General features: G+C 35.3%; 1 protein-coding gene across 1 annotated transcript in view; it reads right to left on the reverse strand.

The window, feature by feature from the left end:
- Nucleotides 1–352: 352 nt before the first annotated feature.
- The window catches only part of LOC149076901 (heparan sulfate glucosamine 3-O-sulfotransferase 6-like), a 76,831-nt gene continuing 50,653 nt past the window's right edge, over nucleotides 353–26,530 (reverse strand). The window contains exon 2 of the mRNA XM_089244619.1: nucleotides 353–2,473. Within this exon, the coding sequence (XP_089100745.1) occupies nucleotides 1,855–2,473 (619 nt within the window). The 3' untranslated portion in view covers nucleotides 353–1,854. The remainder of the gene's footprint in view (nucleotides 2,474–26,530) is intronic.

The following is a 26,530-nucleotide window of genomic DNA, read 5'->3' on the forward strand; positions in this document are numbered from 1 at the left end:
TTTATAGAAATACAGTTTTCTGGTTTCTACCATGTTTCAAACTTGAATAATCGAAAAAAATAAAACTGGCGTTCCCGAAATATTACCCGAATGTACTATATTTGATTACTAGTTTCTTTGGACATCAATTTAGCATGTTCTGCTTTTCAAATAATCACACTTTGTAACTGAGCAAATTTTCAATTTATGTAAATTAACTAACCTTATATTATCAAAATAATTGGAAATTATGATTATATATGGAAACATCATGCACTATGTGGCAAAAATAACTTCTATTAGAAAATTTATTGCTGTTTATGGTCAGAAAAAAAAATCCAGATCAAAAATAGGATAAAATTTCATATTTTGAAAAATCATAAAAATTAAATTTCTTTGTGAAAATAAAACATAAAAATACTTTGGCACTCATTAGACTTTTTGACTCCCAAAAATAATTGTTTCATGCTAAAATGTTCGTGAAAACTTGAATAATATTTTCTCAAACAGCCCAGATACTTTATAAAGGGGATTTCTCAGTGGAACATTTTTCCCTGTATCCCTTAGTTTGCACCTGCTTGAAACTCGGAATAAAGCCTACTTCATTATAAAAGATATGACATTTTCAAGGATGTCCAGCGATTTTTGTTGTCACGCTTAAAGGGTTAGGTGAGTCATGTGACATTGCTCCATATGCTATCCAAAACAAATTTGCTATTTAAATGTGATTAACTGTAGGCTGTGATCTGAACGTTGTTGATCAACTTGGATGTTTCATCACATGCAAGGAATATTATCTTTCGATTCTTCTAATGTTGCAATAGTTCCAAGATACACTACCTTCTGGAGGTATCCCCACAAAAACTGAATGGGTTAAAGTATTTCGAAAATGGGTAAACATGTGAGTAATTACTTGACGATAGGTAAAATGTGTGCGCAAAACTTTTGAATACGAGGAGGATCTCTATCCTGTATAATAGAAAAAAGTGCAATCATTATTCTTGCAGCTAGGATATCACCAAGTTCTGCACCATGCCACAATACTGAAGCTGCTGTCACAGAATATGTCTAAAAAAAATTGGCAGTGATTTCATCGAAAATACAACATCCCAGGATGAACATGGACGGGGATCACAACACCATGAATTTATTTTGTTGTATGATCACTGTGAATACATTCTTACATACGTGTACAAATGTTATATCGATCACACTATTACAGTGTTTCTCAAAGTGTGCGTAGTGGCTCCTAAGAGCGTCGCCAACCTTTGTCAGAGGCATCGCGGCGAGCTGGAAATATTGATTTGCGTGCCTGTTTATGCTTTGAAATGGTTCTTTTAAATAGGAAAATATCTGCTAAACTATTTTGGGGTGCCGCAGGGGAACCATGAATCGGGCAAGGGAGCCGCGGGTGAGAAAACTTTCAAAACTACTGGACTATTAGTTAAAGCAACATAATGCTCTAGGAAGGAAAATCATTTTATGCTCACTTTGTACATAAATTAAGATTCCAAATTAAGATCGTTGGCGAAACTTTCTTGCATTAGCATTGAGAGTGGCCAGATTGGTTGGGAGGGGGGGGGGGAATTCAAATGCATTTGGCTGAATATTGCAATTACCGACACATATAGCTCTGCCTTAACATTATCTTCACTGTATCAAAAAACAAAAACAAATTACGTGTATAAAACCATCTTTTTGGGAACACAACCACTTCAGTTGAGCAAGAGGTTCACGGAAAGGACCGGATAGAAACTATATGTATATTTTATAAAGATTTTTCTCTCAATTGTACCTTGGGTTTTCGTTTGTCATTTCAGGAAAAAACGGAACTTGTATGGATTTCAGATCATTACAAAATGGTAGCCATTGGTTTTAAGGCCAGCCAAAGTTCCTACCGACCATCTGATAAAATTTCATGTTGAAAGGTCTGTAGAAGTCTCTGAGCCTCTGGACCGTGGCTTGCGATATTTCGGGATGAGTCCTGCCCTTTGTCTTACCCAAGCAGTGAGGGTTGCCGCTCCCTTCAGATTTCTTGAGGCACGGGAATCCTTTCGTCTCGTTGAAGTAGAAATGTTTGTCGGATATGACGCGTTTCAGACCTAGGAAGTCCTGGATCCGTCCCATCTCACCGGCGGGGTCTTTGATCAGAGTCTCGCCGCTGATGAATAGCATTTGGTCGAGGCTGAAGTACTTCATCCACCATTCCAGAAACCTAGCGTAGACGCCGATCCGTATGGCGCTCCAAGAAGTGTCCACCAGTCCAGTGCTGATGTTCAGGAAAGCCATCTCTTCGAAAGATGGCGTCCCTTTCCTCTTGCTCGTGGACTGGGTGTAGTCCGAGACGGCTCTGGTTACAGGGTCACGGACAACCACGAGGACGCGGACGGAAGGTGACATGGAGTGGATGCGGGGCGGCACTTCCTTCGTGATGAAATAGCTCGGCGTCTTCTCCATTGTGATCTGGCCTTCCAGGCTGGACGGCATCTGTTGCCTGCAAGGAGAATCATGATCATCAATGAACACGGCCAATTTTACAAGAGTGAGAATTTAAAATGTATTCTAATACAGGGTGGTTATAAATAAACTAACACTACTCAGACGTATGTAACACCCATTCTGATGGAAGTAATTCGATGAAACTTTGTATACAGGACCAAGCAAAAAATGTTTCAATTTTTGACCACCAGATGAAAAAGTGTAGCTATTTATCGCTCTTGTCTTTTTCCCATGGCCCAAATAACGTATATACCAAGCGCCATTGTATATACATCCGTAATACATATGTACATAACGTATATACATCCACCACAAAGGACGCTGCATAGGTCGGAGTAGTGTCAGTTTAATTATACTGACACTACTCCGACCTATGGAGCACCCGTTGTGGTGGGTGTATTTCATTTGGTTCTTTTATATAGATTGCGTTATTACGTTTGACCTGGTGGTCAAAAATTGAACAATGTTTTGCTTGGTCCTATATACAAAGTTTCATCAAAATACCTCCATCAGAATGGGTGTTATCGGGTGTATGTTAATGGGTGAAAGGGGTCCCCCTGAGCCGATATACAACCCAACACAAGCTCAACATAACAGCCCAACATAAAAAGTTCGACGTTTCTAATTGCAATATTCATTGAAATATTTGGATTCAAAAACCATAAAAAAAGGTGTGGGAAGAATGAGGGCAAAAAGCGCTGTCCGCTAATTTATATGATATTCTTTTCCAACTCTTTCTCCAATTTTCTAAAGGAAAAATCTCAGCGAATTTTGTACTTGGAAACATTGAACTATTTTTGTTGGGTTCAGGAGAGACAGCTCAACAACTTTCCTACTGAGGGTTAGAGCTGTTAGAGGATTCCGTCCTCGCTGAGGTGTCCGCATAAAACAGTTAAAATTTTTTATTTCAATAACTATTCAAACCCTTGCAATATGAATGACGTATCTGAGGTCTAAAAACTATTTGGATAGTAACTGGAAGTATGTCTCTAGGATCAACGGATCCCCAGTAATTTGACGCTAGGTAAGTTAGTTAGCTGTGCAAGCGTGCACCCTATAGAGAGTGAATGCTGTTTTAGTGATCATATTTAGAGCAAAATCTAGAGAAAAGAACGCGTGTTTGGTTAAGGCAGTAGTACTTAGCCAGGGGTATTATGGAGCCCTTGGGGTCCTTGGAGGAATTCCAGAGAATAAGTTTGGATGAGAAAAATAACTAAATAATTGTTTTTATATTATTAATATACCGAATGTTATTCTGTAAAGGGGTCCGTGGCCTTCATCTCATTAGGGAAGAAGGTCCCTGGTCTTCGGTTTATTGGAACAAAGGATCTGTAGAACGCAAAACGTTAACTCCTGTGTTAAGGACATTATGGGGACATGGTAGCTGAAAAAATGTCTAAAATAACATTTTTGCCCACGAATATCCTTCAGCGCCAGAACTATGAGCTTCGAACAACCTAGAAAAACGGTAGAAGTCCTTCTGACCGTAATAGGGGAAAAAAGTCACATAAAAATAATTTAATAATAATCGCAAGAAAAATAATTATAATTTTCCATTAGCAAAACTTTCTATTCAGTCTCATTGACTTGTTTTTGCTTCGTAAAACCCTCGTTTATGTACCAATTCTTTGGAAATTTTAGACAAAAGGGCTTGTTATGGCAGAGACTAATCCCGTGTTTTGTTATTTTTAAAAGAGGTTTGACTATGATTTTTTTTGAGCTCCTGTAATTCGTGGCTTCTTTTTTCCCCTGGCAGTTAGTTCACTGACAGGGTTTGAAGTATAACACAGTTGAGCAATTTGAGAAGAGCTTGCGTGATCAGAATAAAAAAAAACCGTGAAAAGTCTCCTAATCCTGAGTAATCTAAAAGACAGCTTTTTCGATGCCGATCTCATTGTGCACTGAATTAATTTATTTTGTCGGAAAAATCAACGACACTCATTTTAAAGTATATAACGCGCGACGACGAGCTTTTACAAAAAGTGTATCTTTGAATGCATTGTACAAAATGAGTGATGGAGAAAAGAAAAATATCACGATACAACATCTGTTCCCTCATTATTAACGTTCGTATAAGAAGACTGTCCATTTCAGCACTTTTTTGTAATTATATTTAAGTTAGTTAATATTTCTATAGCCTCTACCGTCTTTCTAGGTAGAACTTTATTCTACCACTGAACTGTAGCATTTAGAACATTTGTATTTTAAGAATTTAAGATCCTTAACAAGGTAACAAGATGAGAAAAGTCGTAAAAGTTCAACGGCCTGAGATTAACCGTTTGGGTGTAATCGCATGTCAAATTAGTTATGCAGCAAAAATGACCGCTTCCATCGTTCTAGTGTTAAATGCATTTTCTGTTGAAAATTAAAGAACAAGATAACTATAGAAGACAGGGGCGTAGCCAGAAATTTCGTTCGGGGGGGGGGGCACTTTCATTTCGGGGGGGGGGACCAAAGTGACAGAACAATGGATTTGGCCATCTTTTTCCCTTTTTTCGGTGATTTTCTCACATTTCGGGGGGGGGGACCAGACCCCAAAGTCCCCCCCCCCGGCTACGCCCTTGATAGAAGAGACGCTATTTAGACTTCTGTACAGCATTCGAGGTGCTCCGTGATCTTTAGAGGCTTATCATATCGTTCGTCATTTTGACTATTTGCATTTCCACATGATTTCTGGCTATGGATGTTTCTTAAAAATAGTTTTTTTTCCTTTCTCAGTGTGCAGATTTATCATGAGCGGAATCTGCCAGCGTAGAAAGATACATAAGACTTGGCCATTTTACACAAATTACTTCGTGTAGATTACAAACACTTCGTACGCCATGTTTGATTTTTCTATTAATTTTTCACGATCATTACTTGCAAAATGCCCTCTTTTCAATGAAAGAGAAAACATTGGGGTTTGACATCGTCATAGACACGGCCGCAAGTTTTCACGGGAATGCATTATTTGTGTCTTGAATCGTACGGTAAGTACTGATATAACGAATTGATATAATCGAATTTGCCTTAAAAATAGCTAACAGAAGACACCATTAGCTGCTATTTGCGTTTCGAACCTCTCGAGATATAGGTAGCGTAAAAAAGTTTCGTTATACCAAAGCAGGTCGTGAGTCTCACGCCCCCATACCGGAAAAGGCATTAACCCTTTAAGTGATGCGGCAGACGTCACCAAACTCCTTTTTTGGCTTTCTTTCGATTTTCAGCATTTACAAACTAAGAGATATATGGAAAGGTGCCCCATTGAGAAATCAATATTACGAAATATCTTAGCTTGTCCATGTTAAAATAAGACACTTTTAAAGAGGCGAGATATCTCGTCGATGTTACTTGAAGGGTTGAGACCGGAATGGTGTCATTGGATTTGTGTTAACAACGTCTACCCGCAGACATCAAAAGTATTAATTGATTCTGAATATTTTCTGACGTACGAGTGTTTAAAATATTTCGTTACGCAACTTTTTGCCATTGCTCCCAGTATCACCAGAGATTTTAAAAGACGTATTAACGTCGAAATGAAAGCCTCAGATCACTATTTATATACAGGGTGGGCAAAAAGTCCGTAGAAACTAAAAAATCATAAAAACCGGAAAAATAACAGAAATAAAAAACGGTTTACAAGGTTAGCATCGCTAGTTCATGGGAATTCTTTTGACATGAAAAAATAACCCAAAAAAGCAGCCGATAGGTCGCACTGACGTACACAAGTCAAAGAAAAGATACGCAAATAACGAACAAAATGCCTCCAAATCTTTTATTACAGCAGTATGTGCTCCACATGATCACCACCACAGGGGATAACACATTGCAAGCGAGTCACAAATCCAGTAACGAGGGCCACACACACGATTTACTACGGTGAAGTGGTCGTGGATTAAGAGCGCAAGTTCTTATAATCGTCTCATTTGCATATTTCCACCGAAGTCGCTCTTACCAGCGCCACCTCTCGACTGTTTTTAATTATTTTTTCCCTGTCTCAAAAAAATTCCCGTGACCTAGCGATGCTAACCCTGCAAACAGTTTTTCATTTCAGTTATTTTTCCGGTTTTTATTCATTTTTAAAGTTCCTACGGACTTTTTGTCCACTCTGCATAACAAAATGTAGCAGTGGCCATATCAGCATGTAGTTCGTAGGGATCAACTTGTAGGATCTAACTATTACCGCCCTGAATATATAAATTCACTCTAAAAAGAAAAAAAAATCCATAACAACCACCATGTTTTAGTTCATCAACAGTAGAAAATGATTTCATGAATCAGTGGTTCTAAATTTTCGCACGAAACATCCACATCGACATCACGGCAACCAAAAAATTGGCAATTTAGGAGTTTTTACGAGTGATTTACGATATTACGGAAGTTGAAAAAAAAATTGCGTCTGGCCATAGATGGTTTTCTTTTTCTTTCTCACGGCAATGGATTGAACATTCATAATAGAAAAAAAAAACGATATTTTTTTTGGTAAAAAAAATATTTTCCGGAAAATAATGCATCCTTCTTCCGGTTTTCGACATTTCCGGTCGTTTCGAAAGTTCCACGAGAGCGACCTCTCGCTGGCGTATAATCTGCCGAATTGAGTTTAGAGACGAAAATATAAATTATATTCGTTGCATTTCTTTTTATATAGGAAAGTTGTCCATCGAGAGTACGGTTACGAGTATATCCCACTGAATTCTCAACTGCAAATCGCATTTGTAAAACCAATTTCCTGAGGGTTTCAATTGTTTCTCTGTCACATTAACAGTTTTTTTTTATCTAGTTACGAGAATGAACAACATTTACATTGAATTTTATAATACAGATAATACGATGGGTATTTCGAAAGGGCAAAGAAAAAAAAAATGTGTTCATCATACTGTGTGTTTCTTTGTTTTTCCATTGTAGATCCGGCTTTGGAAACAAAAAAACCCACCTTCTGCATAAAATCCTTCGTCAGTTTAGCACCATTTCTAAAATATATTCTTGTAAGTTTACAGCCTGACCCGACCTGGATAGAGTTTTATGCGACGGTTCCACGGCAATTAGGTCTTTCTATCGTACCGTATTTAAAGAGCGGGCCAAACGGTGATAGTCTAAAGCAGTGTTTCTCAAAGTGGGCAATATCGTCCGTTGGTGGGAGATGGAATGCTCCGGGGGGGGGGGTGGTGATAGAAGCTGTGAGCATAACATAGGATCCTATGGGTTCCCTTGAATTGGGAGAAGAGGAGCGATGAGAGAAAACATTTCTCCAGATGGAGATAATTGAAGAAAAAATTTAGGAAACTATGGTCTAAAGCAAGGGTGCTTAACCCCCTTTTTTTGGAGAGTGCGGGCCACTTCATTGGTTTGAAAATGTAGTGATCTGGAACAGCACCGCATGCCATTTAATTAATCTGAAAATGCGTCGTGGACCACACACACACACACACACACACACACACACACACACACACACACACACACACACACACACACACACACACACACACACACACACACACACACACACACACACACACACACACACACACACACACACACACACACACACACACACACACACACACACACACACACACACACATCTTTAAATGTGTTGCGGGGGGTCACATAAGTGCTCTGGAACTGCACCGCAAGTCACTTAAGTATTCTGTAAATGTGCCGCAGGTCACTTAAGTGATGTGGAACTGCACCGCGGGTCATTTAAAGTGATCTGTAAATGAGCCGCTACCTTATTTTTTTAATATTAGGTTTAAGGTCGTGGGCCACCAGAGGGCCACATTTGGCCTGTGGGTCATAAGTTAATCATGTATGGCCTGTAGTAAAATTTTACAAGTTCTTTGCAGTAGGCTTGCAATGTGAGAGTTGTTCCAGGCTCTACGAAGTCAGCCCAAAGTCCACCTTAAGGGATTAAGACACACTTGACATGATCTGCACTTGCGACCGGTTTAATCTGCTCCAATTTTGTCCTTTCGGGGTCAATATCGCAATTTCCCGCGCATAATCCGTGGCGGCGGGCAGCACATGCAAATTTCACTACTTACTAGGGAAGTGCCCAAGTTGCTAGTCGCAGATTTTGACAAAAGTGGTATGGTTAGAAAGGTCATGTCGAGGGTAGTAAAAGAAGTAAATAGAACTACCCATCTGAGTTGCGCCATTTCTGAGCTAGAGTTCAGTTCAATTCATCAATATACAAAGAGCATAGATAACTCCTCACGCAGCAAATTACTAACGAACCATTGATCCTAGAGACCTACTTCCAATTAGATAAAAGTCTCCAAACAACGTGTAGACCTCAGATACGTTATTCATATTGCAAGGCGTTGTATAGTTATTAAAAATTAACTTTTCATACAGACACCCTGTACTCAAAAAACCAATCAAAAAGTTGTCGCTGTCCGTCCTGAGACTAACAAAAGAGATCCTATGTTTTTAACTACTATATTCAATGAACTATTTGAATTCGTAAAACGTAGGGAATTTAGGGGGGGGGGCACATAAACTAACGAAGAGCGCTTCTTTACCTCATGTTTACTGTTCTTTTTCACGTTTTCAGCCATTTTTACAAATCAAATATCTCAGCAAATATTGCACTTAGGAACATGGTATTTCTTTTGTTTGCTTCAGGAGAGTCAGCACATTTCTAATTGGGTTCTTGAGGACAGTGTGCACGTATAGAAAGTTGTTTTTTTTAATTTACACATGCTTTAGAGGTATGCAACATGATGATGTGTACCTGAGTTCTACAAGTTATTTGGACACTTTTTCCAATTGGAAATATGCCTCTAGGATCAGTTAGAGCAACAGCCCCACAACGGTAAAATCATCAAACATTACACTTCTCTCACAGTTCGAAAAATATGTGGTAGGTGGCAGCACTATAACAAGCATTACACAGAAACAAGCTTCACGTTTAGGTTCACAACACGGACACGCACATTCCAACATGTACCAATTCGTTAGTAGATCCGTAGAGGAACATGGACGAGGTACACGTGTGGTTTAGTAGTATTAGTAAAACGTAGTATCGCCTGTTTGTTATGCATCCTGTATAATGACATTTTTTTCAGGTATTCACATCACTTCCATGAAATTATTCTGAGTTATTTGTAAAAACTCACGTAATGGGAATATTAACATAGTTTCACTTCAGACTTACGAAATTGGTTTTTAGTTGGCCGGCCACATGGTCTTTTCTCTCCTCACTCCCCGTTCATCTTTTCATATATATAACTAAAGAAAAACATATCCAGGTAACTTTCACAAGCTTCCATATATATATATATATTTTCCTTGAGAAAGCCCACGAAGTTATTGCGTTGAGGATTACGGAATCTCTTGGGCATCCCGAAAAAGTCGACTAAAAATTTCATCTTTTCCGCGGTTCTCTCTACTGGCCTGTTTATCTTTCCTGTCCGTTGAAATGAAATTTCTGTACTTTTTTTTAGTTATTTCTCCTCCTCCTCCTTCATACACAGGAATGGTGGCTTCTGTGGAGTTATTTCAAGAGAGCAAGCACATCTTTCAGAAAATACTGAGTAAAAAGTTAATACAATAACAATATTATTTTTACTTTAATATTTGCCGAATGCTCACAGAGTCTTCGAGGAAAATAAACCCGAAACGATAGAAGTAAGAATAAACATTCTTTTATTAACAGAGATGCCAGTTTATTTTCTCTTATTTCTATCGCGTTTCATATTCCTCCATAGGAAATATAACATATGTATGAGGACGTATTATATGTCCTTTTTATACTGTTTTCAAACAAAGTATGTACACTTTGAAGATGAAAACGAGTTGAATTATTTATGAAACTTATCTTTTGTGGGAACTGTAAAGCATCATTATATTTTTGAATTTAAGTTTGGAATTTACGTGGTTTTACAAATGTGATTACAGTTTTTATGCATTAAATATGTATACTTTAAAATGTCGCATTTTTGTGACCTATACGTCGTATTTTTTTGTAAGTAAAAGCGGAGAAAATATCTCTTGAAATTTAGTTTGTTTTATTTATTCAACTTATATTCGAATTTCACGAAGAAGTTTAATATAACAACTTTTTAATTTCAAATTCCAGTGATTATTTCAAACCTAATTCTTTAGCCTGATTCTCAATGATTTCACATTAACTTGATAACTTATTTATTGGAATAAATAAATTTTCCATACCGAATTTATATAGAAAAATGGTTATGATGAAACAGAATAAAATTATCGTTGATAAGAATAGCGAAGACTTGTTTTTCTGGTAAAATATTATAAGAACAACGGTTATTTATAGAACATTCAATAATAAACATATAACAAGATTATAAAACATTTACAAAGCCACTTATACCGGTGTTTTTTTGAAAAACTATTATTACAGGGCTATTGAAAAACAAAACTGAGACCGATATAAAAATTTTGTATGAGAATAATAAGTATGGAATTATATTTGTAAAATATTTTAACAAATCAAAACACGAATACCAAAGAGAATAATAATAAAAAAAAGAATTGTAGAAAACCCTGGAAGCTTTTCGTTAAAAGTAAGAACGAAAATGAATAGAATATTCCTTCTTATTTTCTTTTTTTTTCACAAAGAAGAAGAATAACATCAAAGCACGAATTTCATTGTCTTTTTCGCACTTTTCCATCTAAAAAGTAAGGTTTTCCTGAATATTTGTTTATTTTGTTTCCGTTTTTGTTTTGTGTGTGTGTGTGTTTGATCGTCACACGTGAATGATGGTGTAGAAGAAACACTCGGGAGAAGTTCTCTTCGAGTTTCTTCAACTCTTTCTTCGCAAATAGCCCTCCTCATTCTCAAGGAAAAGTAGATTTGGGAGAGAGAAAAAAGAAACTGAAGTTGTTGCTATACACAAGAAATGGGGAAAACGCGAGGAGTAGGTCATCTTCAAAATGATTGCTCTTCCATTTTTTTTCGGTTTTGTTTACGTAAAATATATAGAAACAATACTAAAGTCGAAACAATACGGAAAAATAAAATTTTTGAAAACAAAGGAAAGAAACAAGATATATGGTTTCAAAGGTTATTCATGAAATAATTTCTGTTTTCCTTCACTGAAAAACAAATATAAATTTTCTTATTATTCAAAAAAATAACATTATTTCAGTTTTTAAAACTTTTTTTCCCCCTTTCAGAATCTAGAAAAAATTTAATTATTTGAAAGTTTTTTTTTTAACTTTCATGTCGTTCGACTAATTAACTTTTTTTATACGTCGAGTAATAAAAATTATTTTTTAATTAAATGGTTAAAAAACATAAAACATTAAATATAACATTAAATTAATTTAATGTTTTCTTAAATTTTTTCAATCAATTTATATTATTCATATTCAAGAACGTTTTTGTAGAATATTATGTCTTATAACTTCTTAATTTTTTAAAGTTTCTTCTCTTCAGAAAAACAAAAATCAATCAGAAAGTAATCAAGTAAAAATTAATAAAAAGTTTCGAATGTGGAATAAATTATAATCGAAAAAAAAAATGTTTTAGGTTTTTTATTCATGAATATTTTTCTTCGCAATTTTTCTCTCAATTACTCTAAAAATATAAACATCATTTGATATAATGATAACAGCAGCCAATTTGATATAAATGATAACAGCAGCACTTGTCATTCATTAATTACTACTTATCTCCTCGATTATATCTTCATTTTGATGACAAGTTTGTATTTTGATTTTGAAAGTCTAGCGCTTGAATTTTTTCCCAAATAAATTCACTAAAACGAAATTAATTTCTTTTCTTCAAAACTTTCCTAGAATATTTTTTCACTACGTAGTTTCGGGAAAAAAATACTTTAATTAGTGAGTAATTAGAAAAGAAAGAATCTCGGATGCGAAAAAAAAGTGTTCGTCTAAACACTTTTATAATTTTTTTCACTCATTTAAGCAAAATAACATTTATGCACGAATCTAATTGTTGAATGATGTAAAAAAATTACCGTAATTCAATGATAAGAAGAGATCGAATTATCTGGGAAAATTGATCATATATTGAGAAAATTAGAATATTTCATTTTTAAAGTTCTTTTTTTAATTTTACAGGTTTTTATATAGTCAATATGTGACAGGTTTTTATGTTAGTTAATTCAGGAATTCAATGGATTAAGCCAAGAGGCTCAAAAATTTCCTAGAGTGGGATCCAAGAATTTTGTAAAACATGAGTAAAGGAAACGTACGATCCAAGCGTTCTGACATACCGCAAAATCAAAAAAAGAGACTTGATTATTTATTGATAAAGAAAGAGATAGTAAAAAACACACACACTTTTGATATTAAATACTATTTATCATCAGTCGAATTGCAACTAAAACTAAATCATTAGCAATGCTTTCAGATAATTTTTATATAAAAAAATGCAAGTTTCTCATTTCCCAAATTATCCGTAGCATACCATAAAGTAACGAATAACTAATTTATATAGGGAAGTAAAAGTTTAAAACTGGGTTTTTATATAGTACATCAAATAATATAATTATCAAAAAAATATAACTTCTTATAAATTATAACTTTATAGTACATAAAATATCCAATCAAGTATAAAATATTTAATACAGATAAAAATATAAAATATAGTTATATACAGTATATATGTATATAACACAAAAAAATATATATATACACATTGAACATTGAAGGACCGGACGCACCCCGCTTCCCATCTCAAGGAGATATCAAAGCGTTCCCCCGAAAGATGGGTGCATCCGGAATTTTATTAAATATGTATATATATATATATATATATATATATAAATTTGTATAACAGAATTACAAGTCCAATTACAGAAATATAAATCAACGGAATAATTATGATAAATCGTGATCTAAGAATCGAAATCTAAATTGATATTATAGCGTCCTTGGCACGTCCGGACTCGATAATCAAATTCCGTTGGTGGCGATCCGTCCGCGTTCGTTGGATGTCACTAGTCGTGTAGGCCGTACAACGACGAATCGATGTCATGTTTGCTTCACATGTCATGGTCCAAGTGTCCAAGTCAGCCAATGTTCGGACACCCAGATGTCCGAACATTGGCTGTGCATATATATATATACACAAAATATATACACAACATTGTGTATATATATATATACACAAAAATACAAGGCCACAACGGGCAAACTTCCCAACGAGCTGAAAAAGTGATGCCCATATTAAATGTGGATGTCATATATTTCGAAAATACAGCAACCAGATTAAAAGTGCAATTGCAAAAACTAAAAACTATACATTCATGATAAAATATAATACACTGCTCATCTGCTCATAAAAATATTTATGGTTGTCTTATCTAAGTAGGGATAGTTTCTTGATTTGCCTAATTACACGATTTTTATGAAAATATTCGATTAAAATTCGATTAATCGATCGAGTAATCGAATATAAAGATGTTGATCGATTCCCAACCCTTGTACAGGTCTCGGCCAAGCAATATTGAATAAATAAATAAATAATTATTATACAATCATCCATGAAAAAAAAAATCATCTCTAATAAAACCTTAATTTAATTTATTCCTCTCAATAGAATATAGAATAATATAGAATAGAATAAATATTTAGAGTTTAAAGAATTCGTTTTCCCTCTTATATCCTAATTTCATAACCAAAAACACACACACACATCTATTATAACATAGATAACAAAATTAATCATAAAAAAAATTGATAATTAAATAGAAGATGATAATTAATATATATTACATTGAATAAAAATATATCGCTATATCTAATTCCTATCAAAGGAAAAGGCTCATTTCAGCGTATTTCCAGCTTTAAGAATCCATTTTTTCCTTTTATAATCGAATTCCATAAGCAATTACCCAAGAATTACATCTAACAACATAGATTAATCCGAAACTTGAGGCAAATTAATTAAATTAATAATCAATTATAAATAGAACATAAAATAATTTTTATTAAAAGAAACATGAGAAGAAATACCTCCATAGTCTCTCAATAATATATTAGAATTTTACTAATAAAAAAATTTCTATGAGCAAAGATGGATTTTTTTTCCACCAAAATATCGGGAAAAAGTGTTGAATATGGGAAAGAAAAACTTGGAAAAAAAACAAATTATATATAAAATGAGAATAAAAAAAAGAAAGAGAAAGAAACAATAACATATCGAAATGAAAGACTGGAAACAAATATGAAACAAAAAATATGTATGATACCCAAAAGATGTATTTAATATCGTTTCTTTTCCAGCTTAAAAAAAAGTTCCTTGTTTTTTCGTTTTGGAAACAAACTCCGGAAAAATTCCAGGAAAAAAAGAATATTTTCATTTTTTTTTCCACTTGAAATGAAAGGAACAGATTTCCTTAATGTTACGCTTTGTTTTTATTGAACTCCGACTAATGGTTTTTGAGGAATTGATGTGAATAGTTTAAGTGAGCTCAGATATTTGAAATTGCGAAGAAACTCTGGGAAAATAAATAAATACAAAAGAAAAAATACACACACATATATCTTTCCAAGAAAATAAATTGAAATAAGTTTTCTTTTATAACGATTTCTTCTTATATATGTAAAAAAAATAATGCTGAGAGAAGTAAGAAGCAAAATGCATTCGAAAAAGATTCCTCCCTTTTTTTTGTAATAAAATTTATGGATTTAGGATAAATCGACTTCCTATGAAGAGAAATCACTTCAATGATACTTTTTTTTCCCTAGAATAATAAAAAAAAACAACTCAAGTTTAATTGAACTTAAACTAATTTATATTTCGATTTTCCCTCTGAATGTGGATCTGATATGAGAACTGAAATCTTTCCGGAATGAGAAATGCGATTAATAAACTCAATGAAATGAATAGAATTTGAATTTGAGAACAATTATAATCACATTTATTTTTATTTTGTGTGTTTCTAATATTTATGATATCGAACTTATATTGTTTATTCAAATATTGATTCATGCATTTGCTTTTGTTGTGTATAATTTCCACCAAGACATTGTACAGGGTGGGTCAAAGTCTATGACACATTTCAGAAAATAATGTAAGATCTATTTCTCTTTTGCGAGTCAATATGTGGTTTTCCGTTAAATTCTTGTCACCGTTGTTTTTCGTTCTTAGGACGATAGAAAAATATTTCAAAGATGTTGATATTAAGGCGCAAACAATCACAGTTTTAGAACTTCTTTCTCAATAACCACTTTGATTTCGATGTCTTTCCTACTGTTTTTCGATGCCATTTCACTATCATTTAACACTTTTTTACTGTCTTTCCTATGTCTTTCTCGCTGTCTTTCAATGTCTTTTGTAGCTTCAACTTTGACCCTTTATTATTACAGTTACAGGTATAAATTTAGTTTCAGTCTAAGACTGTGGTTCCATAGAAAGTGGCACAGGTAGACCAAAATTAATTTATTACTGTTTCTACTATTTCGAGACACTTTCTATCAAACAATGCAATGAAAGTTCACTCTCCAGCACCATTTTATAGCAAAGTGCTGTCGAAAGTGTTGGATACATTAATTGGCATCCACACATGGTATTTCCCTCCAAAATGCAAGGGCCAAAAATCGTTCCTGCTTGGCTTGTCAAGAAATATGAGATGTGGTGCTATGAGCCAATGAGTCGTTCTATGTGCTGATAGTTATAGAAACTTCATGAACAGCTGAACAGCTTACAAGTAAAAATCGAATGTTTAAGAATATTTTGAAAGCATCAATCCCGAAATGAGCTCAAAATGTAAAATGCGTTTACTTGAAAAATATGAGAATCCATGTTGGTTGAGAACAACACTACTTCACCACACACCAACTCAGGCCATATCGCTATACCGCAATTCACTGCCGGTAACAAGCTGGGTTGAAATGAAAAGGGTAACTTGTCGGTGGTCACCTGAAGCTTGTTAGGGAGTTTATACTTCCTACGGTTCGAATGTGGAATCTGACGGCAACCTACACGGTGGGAGACGAGCATCTTAACGCCACGCCACTTGGGAGTTGAGAACAACACTGCCAAGTAAAGGGTTAAAATTGTTTAGCGGGCAAGAACTCTTGTAGTCAGTAGTTGGTTGCACAAATGATTTGAAATGTTTTCATGATTTAAAATAAATTGCAACCTAAATAAGAGTTTCATATTTTCTCGGGAGTCGCAGATGAATCAAGAATTGGTTAAGGGAGCCTCGGTTGACAAAAGTTTGAGAATCGCTGCCATACACGGATACAAGCGACACTATGTGTGAAAAAAATCAATGGTTAAATAATATTTTTAATGATATTTTTACAGCATAATTTTTGACTGTTTCACCATGTTAAAAGATGTAGGATGTTGTGATAAATGTTCTGATGACTGTTTTTGGCAATTTTTGTATATATCCTTGGTTCGAGATCATGCCCATGTGCTTGACTTCCATAAATTCATCCGCTATTTTCTAAGGGAATTTTCCAGACAACGAGAAGCGCTCCTCGCTTCCTTCCAAGACAATTTATAGCTTGAAACGCGGTAAAAATCTTCCCACCCCTGTGTAAGACGACATTGGCTTCATAATTCACAAACTAACGCGCCGATCCACGAAGTTTAGGAGTTTTGGATCAGTCCGGGAATTATGTTGACGAAAGATGAAAGATATGCGAATATCCCATACGGTTCAAAGGTGGTTGTGAGAAGGGCTCGCTTAAAATTTACGGACCCATTGCCGTACTGAAGAGTGGTATTTCTCCTCCATGCCCCCCTATACTGGGGAAGGGAGTATGAAATTCATAAACATAAAACATTTAAAGACGCGGCTTTTGACGTAAATCTGAAGAAACGGCTGCCTTCCGTTGATGCCAACGCGGTAATAACATTATCCTTTAACGTAAGATGTGTTTCTTCTTACATATAATTTTTTTTTTCTTTTAAATCCATCGTGAGTGGAGTGGAAAGAAAAAAAAATATTATATAAGAAAAAATAAGGAGAACCCTTTTATTTGTGACAGGTGAAAAATTACTTTTGGCTTATCGTAAATCGCTACCGTATATATGAATGAATGTGTGTGAGAAAGAGCCTTCTCTCTATTTTTCCTTCGGAATGTTGCCTTCTTTCCTCTCTCTCTCACAAGTTGTTCGCTTATTTTCTCTCAAGGAAAAAAACCGTTTCTTATTCCGTTTTCTTTAATAAGTTGGAATGGAAGTTGGAATAATTTCTAGCGAATTTCTATCCGTTTCAGTTCTGGTTCTTGATTATTTTAAGCTCTTTTCTTCGATGCAGGAATGAGGAGAAACAAATACTCTACCATCGCTCTCTCGTTGATAAAAAAAAGAGAAGTAGCTATAATCAATCGTTGAGATGATAACTGAAAATATACTACTACTACTCAACCGTACCGTACGTGCATCTCGTACACATTTCTGAATGGAATTTCTAACGAATCGGGTTACGTGCTGGAAAGGATTGTTGGCTCTAACGTATTTATGACGTCGGGGTTATGAGTTTTCGCGTTTTACTGGTGGTGCCATCTGTCTTCCATATTTTGAAGTAGAAGTGAAGAATGTCTGAATTTTTTTTCATGCTATACGCGGTATTCGAAAACTCGTATATATATATAGCGGTGTTTTTTTAAGGAAATGTTAACATGGTCGAGAGGAAATTATATATATATATATCATTTCCTCTCGACCATGTTAACATTTCCTTAAAAAAACACCGCTATTTTTTCACACTGGCGTCGTTTGAAAATTCATTTTTCTCTCTCCCATTGACTCCATCTCATCAGCAACACGCTATTGCTAATTTTTAGCTGGATCATTTTTCATGTAAAACAAATACTGCTGGATATTTTTTCATAATTTTTCGCTAATGAGTCAGTGGCGAGTTTTTTGAGGCCTGTCCATCCTCACCTGAACTTGAGAATTACGATTAACAATCAAATATCGTGGTTGCATTCGAAGCTCGATTCTTAATCCGCTTCTTACGAACCGATTCTTATGTACGGATGATCGGTTATTAAGAATCAGAAAGCGGTATATCCCACGTGAATATATTCTCGATACAAATAATTTGAATTGGGAACAGCGTAGAAAATTTTCTCTACACACATCTCTCCTGCACAAACACACACCATTACTATCACATACAACCATTTTTCATCTTTTCTTCATCCAGCTCGTAAGAAGCCGCATCCTCGGGGAAGCCATGGGGCTAATAAGCTCGTTACGGTCCGATATAATGCATTCACCTCAGTCAGTCAGTAAGTTATGATATAAAAAAAAGAAGCACTGCTTATTCAGAAATGTCGTTGGAGCTCTTAGGTTGAAAAATATATCAATAATATACACTATTTACTTCAGAAGTCACAAGCAATACTAACTTTCTTTTATTCGTTTATCCGTTATCCAATTAAGCTGGGCCGACTGCATCACTATTCCAAAGTTACGCCATTTCAAAGTTGAAAGTGGGGCGTATATATATCTTTTCGTATTAAAATTTCGAGTTAGCTCTTCTGTTTTACCAAAACTCATTCGAAAGAATACAGATGGGTATATCATTAAGCAACATCACGCAAGTCGGAAACACGTCATAATAAATGCATCCATCAATTGTGCAAGAAACAATCTCGTTGATAGAATTTGTTTATTTAGTTGATGCTGAAGATTGTATAGCGAGTGAATTGAGAACCGACACCATATGTGTGTGATACTTTCTTTTCTTTCTTTCAAACCGAGCACAACTCAGTTCTATCGCCATGGGCAATTTACTACCTAGTGAGTTGTGCCGGAAGTGTAAGTATGTGTACCTAACAATCTGAGTGCTTATATAGCGTGTGTCTGATTTTACAGTGCTGCCATCTATGCTTCAGAAGTGAAGTGTAATGATTGAATATTTGTGCCGTTTGTAAGCCTGTTGCATCCTGTGGCAGGGCTTTTTAACGGAGAGATCGACTCGCATCCGCGCTGGGAACCACAGAAAATCAACTTCAGCTGACTACCCACCGTGGCATTGGTGGGGGGTTTGAACCCGGGACCTCACGATGTAAGTCAGTCACTATGACCACTCAGCGACCACCACAGCGGCTATGTGTGATACTGAATCCTTCAGGAATAAAGCACTTCTCTCTACAAGAAAAATGTTAATCCATTAAATTAATTCGGAATCAACGAAATTTCATGTTACATAAACACACGTTTTTTGTGTTCATATTTCTTGATTTCAGTTCGTTTGTTAGTTAATTCATTAATCGTGAAAAAAAAAACAAATGTAAAAATATGCATTCTTTATGATTAACAAGATTTCTTTTAATGAATAAGCAGTTGGTAAATTAAAAAAAATCAGATTTGTCATTCTTTTCTTTTAAATCATATTTTTTTCATACCTTGCTTTCCTATCAGTCGAGCTTTCATTGTTGCATACACAGATGACACAGTGTCATACATTGACGCGGTTAGAGTGCAATTACGCAACCACTTCCTTCCGCATGGGATGTAATAGTTATCCTAGCCCTTGTTTTTTAGATGAACCTCTTATTTTTAATAAATATATTTTCATATCCAAACTATTCTAGCGAATGACTGCAATCAAACCGAAATAACGCTTGTAAAATAGGATTTTGACTAAAAATCATTTGTAAATGACAATAATCGTAAGCTTCCGGATTTGGTATAAGGAGTATTAAATGTGGCAGGATATTAATCATGATCATAATCAATGAATACATCATCATTCGCGGCAGTGTACGCCATTTCCGAGAAGTAATTTTTGCAAATGAGGCGAAACTTCCGAAACACGAGTTTGAGAAGATTGATCGGTACCTCGTTTTAGAAAAGAGTAAAAGAGAGAGATTTTTCCTCAATGCAATGAAGAAGACATCTTTTTCTAGAAATTCCTTAGTTATACAAACACACACACAACTTAAACTTCAAAGAAACATCAGAAGATAGATAAGAAAACACAGAAATTCTCCGGAGTTGTACAGTAGTAGTATTAGAAGTATTATTCGGAAATAACCTTCGGATAAAACGGGAGAGCGAGAGAAAGAGAGACATGTTTAATTTTTCGGGAATCTTCCGAATCTTTCATCTGGAGATACTCAACCGATGAAGGAAGAGCACAATATTCCTAGGGATATCGTAGTGCCCTGGATCAAGGTAAGGATGAGGAGGGAAGCATGAGAATCGAAAACAATCGTTCGATTCATTTGTTTTAAGAATCCGCTCGGTATATGCTGCTCCACATGCATGCATGTATGTGGATGTCTTTTCCCCCGCATCGCAACAACGAGCAAAGTAAACTTTGATTGATTGTGGCATGTGGTAGAGCTCGGCAAATTTTTCCCATCCGAGACGAAACAGCGAGCAAAAAAAAAGGAAGAACAGGCCTTTCTTTATCCCTAATGGACAGGATAAATATAAATGCAACATTCGTGGTAAAATATGCCATGGACTTTGAGCTCTGGAATACACTTTTTTCTATCGTATTGAATACGATAAAGTAGGGTCTTCAACCTCTCACCCCCCACGCGGGATACATTGAAACAACCATGTAAGTCCTCGGACCACCAGAAGCGCTAACAGATTCTGTGAAACTATTCTGAAGGCTAAAAAGAGCCACTTCTTTTCCTAGTAATATTGCAAATACAAACACGAAGGCCACAAAAAGCAAATTGCCCAACGCAGTGGCTGAAAAAAGATGCCCGTAAAATTTGTAATATCATATATAACCATATATAACTGAACCAATAGGAGCAAATAAAGAACCACACACACACACGGTCGTTATCAGGGGGAACCCCATGCACGGTTCGGTTGTCTTATTCTTATTCGTTTCTGAAGGGATTTTGAAGGCTAATTTTGAAGACAGCGTTTCTGAAGGCTATGCCTGATTGCATTAAAAACGCCAAACCTTGTTCCCCAACTCCTGCGATATTTCCCTCGACGACATTTTTAATGTAATCATAACCACCCTTCAGAAACGCCTACTCTTTTCGAACCATGCATGGGGGTCACCCCCGATGACTACCCACTGCATAGGTTCTATTTCATAATCTTGCATAATCTCCATCTTGTATCCTTTTTTTCTTAAAATAATTACTAATTGTGTATATATATATTTTGAATGAACAGAATGAGCAGCACGAGCGCTTTTGTCGCTTGAAAAGCGCGCACGCACGCACGCACGCACAAAACACGTTCCGTTTCGTACTGGTTTCACTCCATAATATACTGTCCATATAAAAGATTATGATTGTCTTATTCTTATTATGGCAACTTCTCGATTTATCCCACTATGTTTATCATACTTGTTTTTAAACGCGTCAATTGTGTTAATAACACTATTAGAGAAACTCCTTGCCGCATCACAACTTGGAGTTGCCCCTTACTAAACGGTACTGGGGTCCCCTTGTCGCAGCAGTCGATTGACGGCGTATTAATAACTTATGGGTCCATCTTGTCCATTCCGTTGAAAATTTTAAACACTTCGATCATATCTCCCGACACCTACGTTCTTCCAATGCGAGCATATGAAATCAAGTTTCTATTCATAGCTCAAGCCATGTGTGCCAACAAGGGCATGCATAGCTCTTCTGTGCACCCCTTCATACCTAGGTCAGAAGTTGTGTGAAAGAAATACGAAACACCGCTCCTCCGCTGCAGTTATTATTTCGTGTGTGATTGTGGTCTGATTTGAGATTACGAAGGTTACAAAAATTCCGTATGATTCTTTGAATAACTAGAAAATAACAATTCTAAGCGAAGAAATCTTTTTTCTTGTGATACTAACCCTTTAATTGGGCAAATAGTTGGCGATGTCTATATATATCTCTTCCTCTGCTCAAGCAGAAAATTTCTCTCTTTTTTTTCCAGCAGCAGTTCAGAATTTATCTGTTTTTCTCTTGTGGGAGACAGATGGCACTTGAATCAAGACGTTGAATATATCAACAATACGATCTGGGGGGGGGGGGAAAGGTGGGAATACAGTAAAAGCAAATATGTTCCAGAATAGGGAAATAAAAGATTAAAAAAAGAACTGAAACATACAGGGTGTCCTGTAAGTGCCAATGTGGCCTTTATCTCATCAACCGTTCATCGTAGATGTATGATTCCAGTTTGAAAAAAAAGATGTCCGAAAATTTGTCCTGTATCAGTTTCCAGACTGAGAATACTGTGTGTCACAAAATTAAAAATATAAATTTTTATACGGTCCCCCTAGTTCTCTAAGGCCCCTTTCACACGGAGCGGATGCGGATGCGGACGCGGGTCCGCATACCCTTTCAAACGAGCACTGAAGATGCGGACGAATCGCCCGCATCTTTAGTTCGAAATTCGTGCATAAAAACTGTTTTTTCTCAATTTTTGTAATTATTTTTCTCCTTCACCCCTGATTCAGTGCCCATAGGCAGCCTAGAGGCATTCTTTGGTGGTTTTTATCATTGAGCCTAAAGATGCCTCCATTCCGATCCTCACAAGTAGTCGATGGGAGAAAATATCTTAAAATATTTTCAAAAAATTTTGAAAAAAAATCTGTCTTTTCGGAAAAATATGAAAGAAAATTCCAAAGAAGAAAAACATGAAAGAAAAATATGAAAGAAAATTCCAAAGAAGAAAAACATGAAAGAAAAATATGAAAGAAAATTCCAAAGAAGAAAAACATGAAAGAAAAATATGAAAGAAAATTCCAAAGAAGAAAAACATGAAAGAAAAATATGAAAGAAAAACATCCAATGTTCGAAAAATCCAATCCAAAAATATCCAAAACATTCGATGTTCCAAAAAAAAAAAAAAAAAAAAAAATTCAGCAAATATCAAAGAATTTGCAAGTATAAAAAAAAGGAGGGGTTGGGACTTTCAAAATGTCTGTGCTTAGAAATATTCACATCACAATTCTGTCTTAGGCCGGGATTACACTATAAAAGTTTTGTAAAAGCTCTTTGATAAAACGTGAAAAATTCAACCATTAAAATCACCGGTTGCATTTGCTTGAATGCTACCGATGCGCCTATTGGTTGAATTTTTCAACTTTTATAAAAGATCTTTTACAAAACTTTATAGTATAATCCTGGCCTCAAGTACGGATTACACTATAAAAATTTTATAATAATTATTTTAAAAAAGAAACTAATAAATTTATCGGTTGCACTTGCAATTTATTAGTTGCTTTTTTCAAGTTTTATAAAATAACTTTCATAAACCTTTTTGAGTGAAATCCCATCCTTAGATTAGTCACTTCTGAAATATAAAATTTAATTTTTTTAAGTTTATAGACTAAATATTGAGTAAAATATACTTGTAGGTATCGAGGGAACCACCAAAAATATTCAAGCGCTAGGGTCTTCAAACGTCTTAATCCGGCCCTGGGTGAACACCGTACGTGGATAACGTTGTTCAATAAAAGTTGTTGTTTTTAAAGTTTAAAAAAATTAACAGATTAAAAATTTAAAAAAATTAACAGATTAAAAATTAAAAAAAATAACAAATATTTAAAATAATATTTCAGATATTTATATTTTTAAATAATTTTAAAAATTTAAAAAGAAAAAAATTAAAATTTTTAAATTAAATTTAAAAGTTATTAAAGTATTTAGTCAATTAAATATTCGTAATGAACAGAACGGCTTATAATTTTGGTCCCGTCAGTGGCCGTTGTTGGCAGGTTTTATTGTATAAAATTGTGAAATATGGACAAAAGGCAGTTAAAGTTGCTATATCTCCATCTCAGAAGGAAACGGAGGGATAGACGTATGTAGGTACATTATATTAATGAGCAGGGACCATCATATGGTGTTTTTAAGGGTATTTATGGCAAATAATTAAAAAAATTCCGTGAAAAATTACCTTCAAAAAGTAGCCAAAGATGCGGACGAATTCGCTCCGCATCCGCATCGTCTGAATAGCTCCGAATAAGCCTATTGTCAAAACTTCTATGTGCGGATGCGGAGCCCGCACTTAGGCCCCTTTCACACGGAGCGGATGCGGATGCGGAAGCGGGTCCGCATACCCTTTCACACGAGCACTGAAGATGCGGGTGTTTCGCCCGCATCTTTAGGTTGAAATTCGTGCATAAAAACTATTTTTTCGCAATTTTTATAACTGTTTTTCTCCTTCACCCCTGATTCAGTGCCCATATGCAGCCTAGAGGTATTCTTTGGTGGTTTAGTCTAGAGCCACATAGAATATGGGAATAAAGATATCTTCATTCCGATCCTCACAAGTAGTCGATGGGAGAAAATGTCTTAAAATATTTTCAAAAGATTTTGAAAACAAATCTGTCTTTCCGGAAAAATATGAAAGAAAAATTCCAAAAACATCCAATGTTCGAAAAATCCAATCCAAAAACATCCGAAACTAATATGTTCCTAAAAAAAAAATTCGGGAGATATCAAAGAATTTGCAAGTAGAAAAAAAGGGGAGGGGTGGGGACGTTCAAAATGTCTGTGCTTAGAAATATTCACATCACAATTCTGTCTTAGGCCGGGATTACAGTATAAAAGTTTTATAAAAGTTAGTTTATAAAACTTGAAAAATGCAACCGATAGGCCGATCAGTTAAGTTCGCTCGAATGTAACAGATGTGTTTATTGATTACATTTTTCAAGTTTTATAGTGTAATACCAGCCTTAGGCCGGGATTACACTATAAAAGTTTTGTAAAAGCTCTTTGATAAAACGTGAAAAATTCAACCAATATTATCTTATTGGTTGAATTTTTTGAATGCAAAATGTGTGTGCGTGTTTGTGTGTGTGCACCGGTTGCATTTTCTGGAATGCAACCGATGCGCCTATTGGTTGAATTTTTCAACTTTCATAAAAGTTCTTTTATAAAACTTTATAGTATAATCCCGGCCGGATTACACTATAAAAATTTTATAACAATTATTTAAAAAAAAGCAACTAATAAATTTATCGGTTGCATTTGCTCTAATGCAACCGATAAATTTATTAGTTGATTTTTTCAAGTTTTATAAAATAACTTTCATAAACCTTTTATAGTGAAATCCCATCCTTAGATTAGTCATTTCTGAAATATAAAATTTCATTTTTTCAAGTTTATAGACTGAATATCGTGTAAAATAAACTTGTAGGTATCGGGGGAACCACCAAAAATATTCAAGTGCTAGGGTCTTCAAACGACTTAATCCGGCCCTGAGTGAACGTCGTACGGGGATAACGTTGTTTATAAAAGTATTTTTTTTAAAGTTTAAAAAAATTAACAGATTAAAAATTTAAAAAAATAACAAATATTTAAAATAATATTTCAGATATTTATATTTTTAAATAATTTAAAAAATTTAAAAAGAAAAAAATTAAAATTTTTAAATTAAATTTAAAAGTTATTAAAGTATTTAGTCAATTAAATATTCGTAATGAACAGAACGGCTTATAATTTTGGTCCCGTCAGTGGCCGTTGTTGGCAGGTTTTATTGTATAAAATTGTGAAATATGGACAAAAGGCAGTTAAAGTTGCTATATCTCCATCTCAGAAGGAAACGGAGGGATAGACGTATGTAGGTACATTATATTAATGAGCAGGGACCATCATATGGTGTTTTTAAGGGTATTTATGGCAAATAATTAAAAAAATTCCGTGAAAAATTACCTTCAAAAAGTAGCCAAAGATGCGGACGAATTCGCTCCGCATCCGCATCGTCTGAATAGCCCCGAATAAACCTATTGTCAAAACTTCTATGTGCGGATGCGGAGCCCGCACTTAGGTTTTGACACATGCGGACGACGTCCGGACCCGCATGAACATTTCCTAGGTGCGGAGATTTTTCGGCTCGTCTGAAAGGCGCAGTATATCCCAATTGTTAAAACTTCTTCCGGACCCGCATCCGCATCCGCGTCCGCATCCGCGTCCGCATCCGCATCCGCTCCGTGTGAAAGGGCCCTTAGGTTTTGACACATGCGGACGACGTCCGGACCCGCATGAACATTTCCTAGGTGCGGAGATTTTTCGGCTCGTCTGAAAGGCGCAGTATATTCCAATTGTTAAAACTTCTTCCGGACCCGCATCCGCATCCGCATCCGCTCCGTGTGAAAGGGCCCTAACTTGCAACTCAAAATTTTTTGTAAAAAATTCCATATTTTAAACTACATCATTCACTGAGGTATTTTAACTCGAAAATCGGAGA

This window comes from Pholcus phalangioides, unplaced genomic scaffold, assembly GCF_987345545.1.
Source record: "Pholcus phalangioides strain wild (caught in Gottingen) unplaced genomic scaffold, Ppha-v1.0 ptg000015l_1, whole genome shotgun sequence".
NCBI lineage: Eukaryota > Metazoa > Arthropoda > Arachnida > Araneae > Pholcidae > Pholcus > Pholcus phalangioides.